General features: G+C 42.8%; 1 protein-coding gene across 1 annotated transcript in view; it reads right to left on the bottom strand.

The window, feature by feature from the left end:
• Window positions 1–3,728: 3,728 nt before the first annotated feature.
• The window catches only part of LOC111950535 (neurite extension and migration factor-like), a 30,318-nt gene continuing 19,056 nt past the window's right edge, over window positions 3,729–14,990 (bottom strand). The window contains 5 exon segments of the mRNA XM_070434515.1: window positions 3,729–3,794; window positions 3,796–3,847; window positions 4,298–5,876; window positions 5,997–8,276; window positions 9,886–10,007. Coding sequence (XP_070290616.1) covers window positions 3,729–3,794; window positions 3,796–3,847; window positions 4,298–5,876; window positions 5,997–8,276; window positions 9,886–9,961 — 4,053 coding nt within the window. The 5' untranslated portion in view covers window positions 9,962–10,007.

The following is a 14,990-nucleotide window of genomic DNA, read 5'->3' as shown; positions in this document are numbered from 1 at the left end:
AATCACGTAGTAAGCAAAAAAGTGTTAAACAAATCAAAATATATTTTATATTCTTCAAAGTAGCCACCCTTTACCTTGATGGCAGCTTTGCACACTCTTGGCATTCTCTCAACCAGCTTCATGAGGTAGTCACCTTGAATGCATTTCAATTAAGTTTAGGTGTGCCTTGTTTTTTGGTGGAATTTCTTTCCTTCTTAATGCGTTTGAGCCAATCAGTTGTGTTGTGACAAGGTAGGGGTGGTGTACAGAAGATAGCCCWATTTGGTAAAAGACCAAGTCCATCTTATGGCAAGAACAGCTCAAATAAGCAAAGAGAAACGACAGTCCATCATTACTATAAGACATGAAGGTCAGTCAATCCGGACAATTTCAAACACTTTGAAAGTTTCTTCAAGTGCAGTCGCAAAAACAATCAAGCGCTATGATGAAATTGGCTCTCATGAAGACCGCCACAGGAAAGGAAGACCCAGAGTTACCTCTGCTGCAGAGGATAAGTTCATTAAAGTTACCAGCCTCAGAACTTGCAGCCCAAATAAATGCTTCACAGATTTCAAGTAACAGACACATCTCAACATCAACTATTCAGAGGAGACTRCGTGAATCAGGCCTTCATGGTCGAATTTCTGCAAAAAAAACACTACTAAATGACACCAATAAGAAGAAGAGACTTGCTTGGGCCAAGAAACACGAGCAATGGACATTAGAATGGTGGAAATCTGTCCTTTGGTCTGATGAATCCAAATTTTAGATTTCTGGTGCCAACTGCCGTGTCTGTGTGAGACGCAGAGTAGGTGAACGGATGATCTCTGCATGTGTGGTTCCCACCGTGAAGCATGGAGAAGGTGTAAYGGTGTGGGGGTGCTTTGCTGGTGACACTGTCTGTGATTTATTTAGAATTCAAGGCACACTTAACCAGCATGGCTACCACAGCATTCTACAGCGATACACCATCCCATCTGGTTTGCACTTAGTGGGACTATAATTTGCTTTTCAACAGGACAATGACCCAACACACCTCCAGGCTGCGTAAGGGGTATTTGACCAAGAAGGAGAGTGATGGAGTGCTGCATTAGATGACCTGGCCTCCACAATCACCCGACCTCAACCCAATTGAGATGGTTTGGGATGAGTTGGACCGCAGAGTGAAGGAAAAGCAGCTAAAAAGTGCTCAGCATATGTGGGAACTCCTTCAAGACTGTTGGAAAAGCATTCCAGGTGCAGCTGGTTGAGAGAATGAGTGTGCAAAGCTGTCATCAAGGCAAAGGGTGGCTACTTTGAATAATCTAAAATCTTAAATTGATTTGGATTTGCATAACACTTTTTGGGTTACTACATTATTTMATATCTGTTATTTCATAGTTTTGATGTCTTCACTATTATTCTACAATGTAGTACAAATAATAAAGAAAAATCCTTGAATGAGTAGCTGTGTCCAAACTTTTGACTGTTACTGTATATGAAGTAACATGTWTAGCATTTTGTGGAGTCAATCTATTTGCAGACAAACTACTCAGACTACAAGTAAAATGTAATATCAACACTTTTTGAGGGTCTTTAAGATCTATGCAACATAAGGACTGTATACATTTTCAGAAAGATGTCAATACAGTCCCTGGAGAGAAGAAAATGGAGACCTCATCTGAAAGCAGGAATCAAAACCTCATTTTATTTTATATTTATTCCATAAACATTATTACAAAACTCAGCAAGTTACCAATATTACATTGTCACCATACAGGCTTGTTCACAAATATTTAAACCTTTGCAACAGTTACAACAAAACAAAATGATACTAGAATGATTTATAAAACAGCAATAAAATCACAAATATGTCTTTATTTCAGTTTTTCTTTTTCTTTTATCATACTTTTTACACTATAGCACTACACTCCCACAACAAGATTGGTCTGATTACAAAACTTCCGACAAAATGTTACAGCTTTTTTCCCCAGTGTTTTCCCTCTCTCCTTTTATAATTTTTTTTGTCATGTTTGTTATTTTGGTTTTTAAAACCAAAGGCATGTCATTATACATCCCTTTYACTGCCTATAAAGGCGAAAAAAGGGTATCCACATTTACAAATACTTCACAGCACTTTCTAAGAAAAATATACACTTAGAAAATATTTTACAAATTGGCACACTGAAAAATATACAAGATTCATGGAGGATGTCAGGAGTTATTTTGGAATCCATCTGGCAACAACTCTGACAATATTTATAAAGCTAAATATTATTTTCAACAAAAATGGCAAAACACAATTCTAATTAATGTCAAAATCATGGCAGAATTAGGCTACATCAAACATAACAGTATCTAATACATTCATAAATAGGGCACAGAAGATTTCTTCATCCTTTTTTCAATTACCTGTAAATTAATTTGCTTTCAAGCACCTTTCCGAGGCAGCTCAACAGTGGTACATCATATACAACTCTTGTTGGAGAGGAAGTACAGTACATTCAATTGACAATGGGCAGGGATGATATAAGGCAGTTTGCTCCACACCACCTAGTGGTGACACTTGTCCTGGTCCCACATCTAAATGGCTAGCCTGGCAACTTGGAGAAGATGGAGGGGAAGGGAGGTTGCGAGAGACAAAGGTCTTCACAATAAATATTGATCTCTGATGGATAGTATCAATTTATGTCAATTGAAATAAATTGTATAAATCTAATATAGAGCTCCATGTTGGTGCAGTGGTAGGTGAATGCATGAGATTACATTCATCTGTGTGCTCATCTTGAGTATAGTACAAATGTAAACCTCAATATTTTGAGCGCTTGGGACTATAAGGTTCTATTTGCAAAAATATGATTCTGAGAGAATTGGCTTTAAAGATCCGAACCCTCATTGGTGTCAATGGTGTCAGCAATTTTTATCTTGTATTCTTTAAAACTTAACAACATGAATTGGTGTATTTACAGTACTATATAGGTAGAGAACATTGAACAGATCAAGGCTATGCCAATAACTACATTTTGACAAAAATGCAGATAGAACCTTGTAGTCCGATGATCTCGATGTAATTAACCTGTTAGAGCATATTTAATCCCCTTCTCTGTATCTCCATGCTGGCTGTGGATTTGGAGTTCAGATGGCAATCATTTCAGAAGAATGTATGAAAGAAAAGACAGTAATTTGCATTTTGGTAAAAGGTGTATCACTGTCAGCTGCAGGTGCTTGGCAAACGGAATAGATCCCAAGTGTAAGATCTCTGGAATGTCGACCTGCCACCATAGTCCAGAACCCCCACCGCACAACCGTAACAAAAAGAACATGAAACAGCCAATATACATACAGATAGAAAATGTTTATACAGGTACTTGATCAACGTTTGGCACATTAATTCCATTTTCAACATTATAATTATTGTCATATTCTGCAAATAGTGCATATGTCTCTGTACAATAGCATTAACAAATTGCAATTTTGGGTACTTACTCCACTTACCCTCCCACCAACTCTCCCCAAACCATGGCAATAAGCCAATGACAAATAATACCATTTAAAGATATTAATACAATTAGGACAGTTTGATAAATTTGTCTTATTGTTAATACAAAAAGAGTCCCTTTTTTAATTATGAAGTCTGGTTCCCAGCAGAACAGCGATACAGTTCTCCAACACCAGTGAAACATCCACAACTGGAATGGCAGGGTGATATCAGTAATGATAGGATAGGCCTACTGTAACTGTTCACTTGTGACTCACTCCACTCTCTCTTCTTACACTGAAGGAAACCACTGTCTGAATGTAAGGATGAACAACTTTTGAACTGTGATTTTATTTTGTGGAGAGCAACAGACGGAATTTTGACATTATTAAGATGGGGCAAGCTGTTCTGCTGAAATGGAGAAATGAAAAAACAAAGCAAACCACTAAGTATCACAAAAAAAATTTTCAAAACAGTTTCAAGGTAATCTTTCTTATTATACAAAAGTCAAACCTAAAGTAACAAAAAAACAAAACAATCTAAAGACCAAGAAAGGTGAATCAAGCAGCAGTCAGAAACAAAATGTAGCCACGGTAGTTTGAAAACCCAGTCAAGCTGAAGACAATCAATCACTCAATAGGTAGTTTCTCAGGAACAAATAAAATCTTACATGCAAGTTATTTCTGCTCTATTTAGGGTAAAATAAGCAGGTGGGGTAGTCAAGGTTAAAGTCTTTGCCATGCAACACTTGGATTTAAGTCAAAAAGGGAGAGCAGTAAGGGAACCCAGGGAACTGAGCAAGGGGCAGGAGGAAATAGAGTGAGTGGGACATACTTTGCAGCCACTGGTACAAAATATTACCTCCGTTTCTCATAAGAGGCCATCAGAGCCACGTTCTTGCTCGAGTCCCGCTTCCCTGTATTGTTTTCGTCTCGAGCAAATTTTGCACCGGTTTTGTGACGGTACATTTTTTTGTGTGCGGGCCCACAGATGCCAGGTATACCGAGGCTGGACTTGTTGAACATGTTGCAGTCTAGAGTGAGAGGGGGGAAGAAGGGGTTTGAAGGAATTAACTTGGCTTGGTTTTTGGCTCCCATGCCAGCTGCCTTCCTGCCCCTTCCTGCCACAGCGGAGGTGGTATAACCACCCTTTTTCCTGACGTTAGCTGTTGTTCCCGCCAGGATTTTAAGTGTCTTAGTTTTAAGGCTGTTGGCATCTGGAGGCTGACAGAGTCCAGACATGGGGTCCCACAGTGGCTCGATTGACACCTTCATAAACCTCTGGACCTCTGCCATCCCAGAGGCTATGTTGGACAGGATGTTGGAGGGCTCTTCAAACTCTCGCTGGTCGTCATCCACAGGACTGTTGTTGTTGCCGTCTGCCCAGCCCCCACCATGCTCCTCCAGTAAAGGCCAGTCTTCTGATAGTCCAGCAAGGCCTTCACTTTCTTCACCTTTTGCATTTGCCTTTGCATCAAGCAGGGCTTTTAGCTTTTTGGATGAACGAGAATTCTGTCTAGGGGCTTTGTTCTTCTCTGTCTTGGGGGCCCTTGGAGCCTTGCTTTTCTGTTTACTGGTTGCTTTCCTTTTTGACTTGGGACCTTTAGTTCGACTTCCGATGGATTCGGGCTGCTCATCAAAGACGTTGGGGCCATCAATCTTACCTGTGCCGTCATTGTCATTGAAAGTATGGAACTGGAACTGATGATTGTTTATCGCTCTGCCATCATGGTTTTGTTGTGGCAGGACATTACAGTCCCACTTAGTCCCATCAGGTGTAGYTGAGAGWGTCATGTCTCCTGTCTCTCCYTGAAACTCCCTGGCCTTTCCTAGGCTTTCCMTMATTTCTGKMCCCATCACCTGTGGGGAGAGATTTGGGGTGTCRGGTGGCGACATCTCTGACAACGRCGARTGCCTGAACTTATCRGGGGTGAAGTTGGAGATGTCCAGTAGGTCTGTRGACTCCCTRAGGGGAGTGATTTCATCRGTACTTYGCTGGATCACCAGTTTGGGACTRCAGTGGGCCAAGAAGTTCTCGTTCACATCSTCTTCACTCTCCTTCTCACAGGACTTGWGACTCATAGWGCTGTAGTTGCTRGARGWGGCAGACAGTGAACYCATAGAGTCATAGCTGGCYAGCCTGCYGTTMTCTGTGTTTAGAGTGACTCTATGGAACTGCACCTGTTCCTCTTCAGCTGCCCGGCTGGCCTGTAGGGTTGAGTCTGGTCCTGGTGGCTCTTCAGGTAAATGTGCCTTATCATTCAGMAGTCTGTTGCCATCTACATTGACTTGACTATATCCTGACAACGGCAAGTTGTTTGTCATTGGCAAAGRMATGGYGYTGGAAAAGYCAGMAGRTTCAGGTKKAATRTCAGRTGTAAATGRTARMTGTTYACCTYCAGACTGCCATGATRTGTGAGTGAAGTTTGGCTCCATCTGATTGGAGYWRKWRGRGGRSKRYTGKWGSWSSKMMKMYKMKGRRGGWGRKRRWASAMMRCWSYKSKSSRSCWGYWGKWKRKTRRWKRRWKKMTYCTCCTSSTRGRRSMMRYSRKGARRMWRYTGYYGKSGRKKWTGCTGCTGMTGCTGCTGGGAGTAATATGWCAGYCCAGTGTTACTGGATGAGTCAGAGGCMTCTAGTAATGTCTGYAGGTAGCCTCCRGGGATGACAKGTAGACCACTATTCACATTTACAGGATGGGTCATTGTGCTGGAAGAGGAGCAGGGGGCTGGTGTAAAAGTAGRCTTTTCAGTGGGGTCGACACTGACAGTGGAGTCATCACAAAGCTGGGGGCTGCCTGCTTTAGAATAAACTATGTCAGGGTGCTGACTTGGGGATAGTGGGCCAACCTCTTGTAGGTGTACCACAGTTTTACCATCCTTCTGCTGAGCATCTGTCATTTTTTTCGACTTCAGTCTGGCCTCGCTTTTAAATTTCCTTATTTTCAAAATCTTATTTCCAAGTCTTTTCCCCTCCCTCTCTAGCGATCTGCTTTTTCCTGTCACACTTCCTTGGTCTAATCTAGCAGCACAGTCGGAGGTTGTTGTTGTTGTTATTGATGCCATATCTGTACAGGCAGCCTGATCCTCAGCTGCTCGCACCTCTTGCTTGTGATCGGCGTGGTTTGGCGAGAGCTCTACAGTGTGAATTCTTTGAATCCGGACTCTATTTGCAATCCTGTATTTTCGTTTTGTCAGGCTMGAATTAAGGGAACGCCTGCAGCCATTYGGAAATCTGTTTTTATCACCAGCAGCCAGCMTGCGCTGCTCCTGCATTTCCTGGCGCCTCTTTTGCCAGTAGTCTTTCAGAGGRGCCATTCTCTGGTACTTATGAACTAAGTCCTTACTTAAGCTTACTGTTGTCTCTGATGTGTCAATTTTKCCAAGCTTTAMTAACATGTGCTTCTCCCCTTTAAATCGGTTTATGATGATGTATTTGATTATCACCGGAGGCTCTTTTCGTGAGGATTTTCTCCTCTTCTTTGGACACCAGTCGTCATCCTCCTCTTTTTTTGGACCCATCGGCTGCTTCTCTTTTTTCTCCGTGTTTCTCTCACTCTCGATAGAATCCACGTCATACAGATAGTCGTCGCTGTATCTGACTTTCCTCTTGGACCTCAGCCCATAGCTCAGCTGACTAGAAGAGCTGGAGTTCTCCCTGGAGAGAAAGCAGTATTTCCGTTTGGTCTGGCAGGTGTCAAGGGAGGATCCAGTACAGGAGCTGTCATCGCTGTACTCTCCAGAGTCCTCTGTGGAGTTGTTGAAGTCAAACAGGTAGCTGCTCTCTGGACTGACATTCGGCATCACTTCAGCAGAGCTGCTGCTGTTGTTTTTGTCAACCTTTTCTCCAGCCGCCCAGACTTCGACCTTCTCTCCATTCACCTGCGGCACTTCAGCTTCCTTCTTCACTGCTCCCTCTCCCTCCTTTTTGGCGACGACACTCGGGAAGAAGTTGAACTGGGTTTCCTCCTGAATGGTGCTGGTCTTCTCTCGGACGTTGTCCTGGAAGGACTCGTAGCGTATCTTCAGCGAGCACACGTCGCTGCCCAGGGTGGAGTCCTCATCATCAAACATATAGTTGTCTACGTCCTCTTCTGAGAAGAGGTTTACAGAGAGCTCGTTCTTAGAGCAGAGGTCCAGCAGCTCGATCTTACTCTCGCTGATAAAGGACTCAAAGCAGCCCCAGTCCTGGCTGGAGTTGGCCAGCAGAGCCTCCTCACCGTTGCACTTGTCCAGGAGCAGGCCTTCGTAGATACTCTTTGACGTGGCATCCTCCGAGTCACTGTCCTCCGCTGACTTCTCCTCATCTGTCTTCTCCACCTCCCTGACCTTGTGCTCTGGGTAGCTGAGGAGCTGGTCTGAGAGCAGCTGATCCCCGTAGCGGATACCAGAACTCATGCACTGCATGGCCATGTCAGGACAGGAGACAGGACAGGGGTCATAGTCCCGGCTCAGGTCCAGCCCTGGCTCAGGCTCTGTAGCGTCCTTGCTCTCGATGAAGCAGCCCAGGCAGGTGCGGCTCTGTGGCATAAGGCAGTCCCCCCCAGACAGGGCCGAGACACTCCCTGTCTCCATCATGGTGAAGGCAGCCTTGTCACTACAGTCCTCTGGAAGAGCCCAGTGACTCACCAACTTGGTGGAGCAGGAGGAGGTGAGGGAGATGGTGTGAGTGGAGGAGGAGTCATCAGCAGTAGTGGTGCTGGGCTCAGGGGTCTCTGTTGGGCTCAGAGGTGAGGATGGGCTCAGTGAGGTCCTCTCACTCTCAGGGCATCCTTTTGGTGGATTGGCTTTAGGAGGGGTGCCGGGACTGTCTAGCTTCAAAGAACTGTCCTGGTTGTGTGATTCTGTAGAGTGGAACAAAGAGATAGTATCAGATATCAACTAATTCCCTTGTGAACTCACTGATGGACAATGTGAGAGTACTTTAACATACTGTATTTCCTATATAAGATTACATTTTAATATACTATACTATTTCCTTTCTTTAATTATTTTTCATTTTCAGCTCAATGTACACAGTGTACAAAACATTAKGAACACCTTCCTAATATTGAGTTACACTCCCTTTTGCCATCAGAACAGCCTCAATTCGTCRRGGCATGGRYTCTACAAGGTGTCGAAAGCATTCCACAGGGTCGCTGGCCCATGTTGACTCCAATGCTTCCHACAGTTGTGTCAAGTTGGCTGGATGTCCTTTGGGTGGTGGACCATTCTTGATACACACAGGAAACTGTTGAGCGTGAAAWACCCAGCAGCGTTACAGTTCTTGACTCAAACCGCCATACCTGGCATCTACAACCATACCCCGTTCAAAGGCACTTAAATATTTTGTCTTGCCCATTCATCCTCAATGGCACACATACACAATCCATGTCTCACTTGTCTCAAGGCTTAAAACTCATTCTTTAACCTATCCTCCCCTTCATCTACAATGATTGAAGTGGATTTAACAAGTGACATCAATAAGAGATCATAGTTTYCCCCTGRATTCATCTGGTCAGTCATGGAAAGAGCAGGTGTTCATAATGTTTTGTACACTCAGTGTATGTTCCTAGCCTATCTTACAGTTTGTAAAATGCACAGGTCATGTTTTTTTCAAACAGGCTGCACAAAGTAATAATTTTGTACAAAGACGAGGCATATTAGAGCTAATTTAAGCTGAAAAGGGGAATTCAGCTTTTTCTTGAGAAAAATGAAATGCTCATCATTAATCATCATCATTGTGTTTCTTGTGCTCTATAATTTGTGATAAGAATGCAATGAGAATAAAATAAAAGCCATAATAGAAAGTAATCATGGGACAAATTTTGTGGAAATATAGAAATCATTAGCTTATTTGTTCAATCTTAAATAAGGCCCTCTGCCTTTTCTATTACTCTGATTGAACATCTTTATGTTGATGTATTTACAGGATGAATGGAAGGAATGACAAAAGTAATAACCTTTCCCCTCCTCTGTGTKAGTGGTCTTTACCCTTTGACATTCAGGGTCGTTAAGGATGGGAGTGTCGTGGGAAAGGATGATAAGTTCTTTCAGAATTAAAAAACGGMCGAAAACATTCCACACATTCATTAGACCGTCTCTGAGCATTAAAACCGSTAGCAAAGGTTAAGGTCACTAAATATCAAGGCTGAGGCTTCTTGCCTTACAGCTTTGTGAAGGTCACAGCCAAGCTAAATAGCGGAGGAGGTGAAAACCATGCGTACTGTAGCATCTTGTTCCATATAAGAACTCGTGCTTTGATTGTGACATAATGTACTGTGATAATGTAGCAGCATTCCCTCTGTTCCTTCATAAAAACACATTGTAAAATGCTATAACATACAGTACAATATGATGCAATATAGCTACACCTGTGGAGAAGAATTAGATCTTGGTGTGTCCATTCGCTTTTTTTTTTTATTCAAGTAGGCCTAATGTGTTTCTAGCAAAGCAACATACACATGTCTTTACCATTCTCGTCCGCTTTGTTGATCTGTTCCAGGTTTGAAGCCAGCACAGCAAAGTTGGGTTCTTGAAAAACATCCATCAATTTAGCGTGGTTCTTGTCCCTTACATTATTACCACTATCCAACCTGCAGAAGAAAAACACAAGACACATGAAAACACTGATGCTGACCAAAGGAAAAGGTATATTATGTCATCATAATAATATATACTGCCATGCAAATCCTTTTTGACTCTCGCCTTTCTCAACTGCTGCATGAGCAGCTACTCTTCCTGGGGCTTCAAAAGAGGCTAGGGAATATTCGGGATGCTATATTTTTACCTTTAKCCCAAGATTCTACTCTTTGTTCCTGTAAAATATATGTCCCCATCTATGGGCTACCAAGGGATATTGTTTTGGGCACCATTATTAGAGACTGCCTTATACTGTATCTAGTAGGCTTTTAAACACCCGAGCCTCAGTCTGCATGCAAATTGCAGGCACATCCTCCTGGCCTTTTGTTGATCGCTTTATGTGTTTCTCGTCTCAAAACTCCTCAATAACATGCTTGCTGAATGAGAATTGTTCTAAGCAAATGTCAGAAGTAACAATTGTATAAAATCATGTCCCAAAAAATATTACATTTTCCTAGCTCTCTAACTCTCTTGTTCACGCTCTCAAACTCCCCGTCCTCCTCCCACTATCCCTTTTCTTGCAGCCAGGGAGAAAAAACAAATGGCCAGATTAATGGAGACGGAGAAGAAGCAATAAGAGGTTGCATAAAATTAGCCCTATGTCCAACGATCATGTCCAATTTAACACATTATTAAGCCATGTTGTTTCTCCTGGAGGCAATTTGCGACAAAGGTTTGTGAGCCGCATGAAACAAGACTCTCTGCCAGCGCAGTGCTGACTCACTGCCAGCTAGAACGATACTGTTAACCTGGCCTGGCTCTCTGTGTCATTAACCTGGTCCTCTGTCTGTGTTAACCTGGCCTGGTTCTCTGTGTCATTAACCTGGGCCTCGGTCTGTGTTAACCTGGCCTTGGTTCTCTCTCTGTTTTAACCTGGCCATGGGTCTGTGATAACCTGACCATGGGTCTCTGTGATAACCTGGCCATGGGTCTCTGTGATAACCTGACCATGGGTCTCGTGTTAACCTGGACCATGGGTCTCCTGGTATAACCTGGCCAAGGGCTCTCTGTGATAACCTGGCCATGAGGTCTCTGTGATAACCTGGCCATGGTCCTGTTGTTATACCTGGCCATGGGTCTCTGTGATAACCTGACCATGGGTCTCTGTTGATAACCTGGCCGATGGGTCTCTGTGATAACTGACCATGGGTCTCTGTGAATAACCTGGCCATGGGTCTTGTGTGTTAACCTTGACCAATGGGTCTCTGTGATAACTGGCATGGGTCTCTGTGATAACCTGCCATGGGTCCTCTGTGATAACCTGACCATGGGTCTGTGTGTTAACCTGTACCATGGGTCTGCTGTGATACCTGACATGGGTCTCTGTGATAACCTGACCATGGGTCTGTGGTGTTAACCTGACATCGTGTCTCGGTGATAACCTGACCATGGGTCTCTGTGATAACCTGACATGGGTCTCTGTGATACCTGACATGGGTCCTGTGTTGTTAACCTGACCATGGGTCTGTGTCTACCACTGTGCCCTAATCTTACTGGGAAGACTCTAGTCAGTATGAGTCATTGGTAAGCAGTTTGAAAATCTTAACATTAGAATTGTTGAATCTCAGCACTGCATAGAGAGGGACCATTGGAAACATAGTAGTATAGGGAGAGAGTTTGCAGAGACATGAAAAATTATTCAGTGGGAGATGCTCAGCATCTTTTTACAACTAAAAACAACACCTGGCGGGCCCAAGATGACAAATGCGTGAAAGTATAACTGCCAGACTTGAATCCATTACTGGCATGGGGTAGCATCTGTGGTTATCAGACCCTTGTGAGGCACATTCAATTTATTTTTTTCCATTTCTGTATGCAGAGAAAAGGAAAACACATCCCATCATATGAAATGAAATGATGTTATTTCTAAGAGGCCCAGGTTATCAGAGCTCTCTCTCTGCTCAGAGTGCGGGCCATTGGCCCAGAGGCTCTGAGGTGATTAAACAKAAGGGATCACTGCTAATGCAGGAGATTCACTTTCAGTCCACATCCACATCACCTGATCCATCTGCTGCAATCAGGGCTCTAAATGGGAGTATATGTGACACTGAGTCTTTCTTCTCAGGAGGAACAACTGAATCCCCAGAGAAACACTGAAATCACAATTTTATATGAACCAGAAATCAGCCAAATGGTGGTGCTGGGCTACAGCATAGCAAACATAACGTATGATTGACCAGTTTCACTTAAAATAATGAAACACTACAGTATGGGTTTGTAGTAGGGCATAGCAGTACACCATTGCAGAGGTATGATGATGTTATAGAAAATGATAAGTCTTCAATAATTCAACTTTCAAAATCCTACAGAGCACTACGTCAACCACTGCATAGTTACTGTATATTTGACTATATTACATCATACTGCACTCTGCATGCACTCATTCCTTTGTTTGAAGCCATATTGAGCAAAACTTGGAAAAACAGTGTGTTCTTAGCTGCTGAGCAAGGGAATAAAAACACATCTTAAATGTTGCTTATTGGTTTAATTTACTTGAGGCATCATACAGTAGATTAAGTGTATGAGGGGCTGTAGGCACCTAATTAATAATGGATGCATACTAGGGCTGGGAAATGCCAGGGACCTCACCATACGATATTATCGCGATACTTAGTTGCCGATACGATATGTATTGCRATTCGATACTGTGATTTTATTATGAATCGATGTTTCAAACATATTGCTCATCATATGTCTGCTGCAAACGAGTTTTGATCAGTCTGTCACTTCGGTATGAATGATTCAGGAGAAGGGCGCAGGAATGCATAATAGTTTTTTTTATTACACCCAAATTACGGCGTGCCGTGCAAGGGCACGGGGAAGAAGACCAAACAAACATGTAYACAAMACACAGGGTTGAAACCCAAACAAAAGAGCGAGGAGTACCTCGAATAAATAACACAAGCGCACAATGATTAACACACAGGACAAGACCCGTAATCATCTACGCAATCCAMAATGGCACGAAAGCCAGAACACACAGCACAGGTACTCACACGAACCAACGGACATTGTATCAATAATCGACAGCCCAATGGAAACCAAAGGGCACAGTTATACAAGTACTAATCAGTGGGAACAGRGGACAGGTGTGCGTAATGAAAGTTCCGGAGGGATCCGTGACAGTACCCYCTCCCTGACGCACCTCACCAGCAGCACATGACACCGGCCTCGCGGACGATCACAGGAACGCAGTGCGGGTCGATCAGGACCCGATGCAGCTGACCAGTAATAGTGGTGTCGGACGGACCGGTTGTGGMGGCGCTGGACGGGCCAGTTGTGGCTGCTGAAGTGGCGTYGTCGGACGGACTCGTTGAGGCGACGTCGGACATCGTTGGACAGGCCATTCCCACTGTCTCCCTTAATGGTTGATTATTCTATCACGTTKGCATGAAGGAGCGGGAGACAGACGCAGGAATGCGTMATAGTTTTTTTTATTAAGCCCAAATTACGGCGTGCCGTGTAAAGGCACGGGGACGAAGACCAAACAAACATTTAACAAAACACAGGGTAGAAAGCCAAAACAAGTACCTCGAATAAATAACACGCACACAATGATTAACTTCTTATGGATGAGGGGCAGTATTGAGTAGCTWGGATGAATAAGGTGCCCAGAGTAAACTGCCTGCTACTCAGGCCCAGAAGCTAACACATGCATATTATTAGTATATTTGGATAGAAAACACTCYGAAGTTTCTAAAACTGTTTGAATGATGTCTGTGAGTATAACAGAACTTATATGGCAGGGRAAAACCTGAGAAAAAAATCCAACCAGGAAGTGGTAAATCTGAGGTTTGTAGGTTTTCAAGTCTTTGCCTATCCAATATACAGTGGAAATGTGGTCCGATTGCACTTCCTAAGGCTTCCACTAGATGTCAACAGTCTTTAGAACCTTGTTTCAGGCTTCTACTGTGAAGGAGGAGAGAATAAGAGCTGATTGAGTAAGGGGTCTGCCAGAAGGYCATGAGCTCAGTCAGGCGCGCTYCCGTGAGAGGTAGCTGCGTTCCATTGCATTTCTAAAGACAAAGGAATTCTCCGGTTGAAACATTATTGAAGATTTATGTTAAAAACATCCTAAAGATTGATTCTATACATCGTTTGACATGTTTCTACAAAATGTAATGGAATTTTTTGACATTTTGTCTGGCCTGCGCCTTGTGAATTTTGGATTTGTGAAATAAAAGGAGGTATTTGGACATAAATGATGGACTTTATCGAACAAAACAAACATTTATTGTGGAACTAGGATTCCTGGGAGTGCATTCTGATGAAGATCATCAAAGGTAAGTTAATATTTATAATGCTATTTCTGACTTCTGTTGACTCCACAACATGGCGGATATCTGTATGGCTTGTTTTGGTCTCTGAGTGCTGTACTCAGATYATTGCATGGTGTGCTTTTTCGGTAAAGCTTTTTTGAAATCTRACACAGCGGTTGCATTAAGGAGAWGTTTATCTAAAGTTCCATGCATAACACTTGTATCTTTTATCAATGTTTATTATGAGTATTTCTGTAAATTGATGTGGCTCTCTGCAAAATCACCRGATTTTTTGCAAGCAAAACATTACTGAACGTAACGCGCCAATGTAAACTGAGATATTTGGATATAAATATGAACTTTATCRAAAAAAAACATACATGTATTGTGTAACATGAAGTCCTATGAGTGTCATCTGATGAAGATCATCAAAGGTTAGTGATTMATTTTATCTMYATTTCTGCTTTTTATGACTCCTCTCTTTGGCTGGAAAAATGGCTGTGTTTTTCTGTGACTAGGTACTGACCTAACATAATCAGATGGTGTGCTTTCGTCGTAAAGCCTTTTTGAAATCGGACACTGTGGTGGGATTRACAACAAGTTTATCTTTAAAATGGTGTAAAATACTTGTATGTTTGAGGAATTTKTATTATGAGATTTCTGTTGTTTGAATTTGGC

Source organism: Salvelinus sp. IW2-2015, linkage group LG23 (assembly GCF_002910315.2).
Source record: "Salvelinus sp. IW2-2015 linkage group LG23, ASM291031v2, whole genome shotgun sequence".
Lineage (NCBI taxonomy): Eukaryota > Metazoa > Chordata > Actinopteri > Salmoniformes > Salmonidae > Salvelinus > Salvelinus sp. IW2-2015.
The sequence above is the reverse complement of the archived record's forward strand: the minus strand, read 5'-3'. Positions and strand labels throughout refer to the sequence as shown.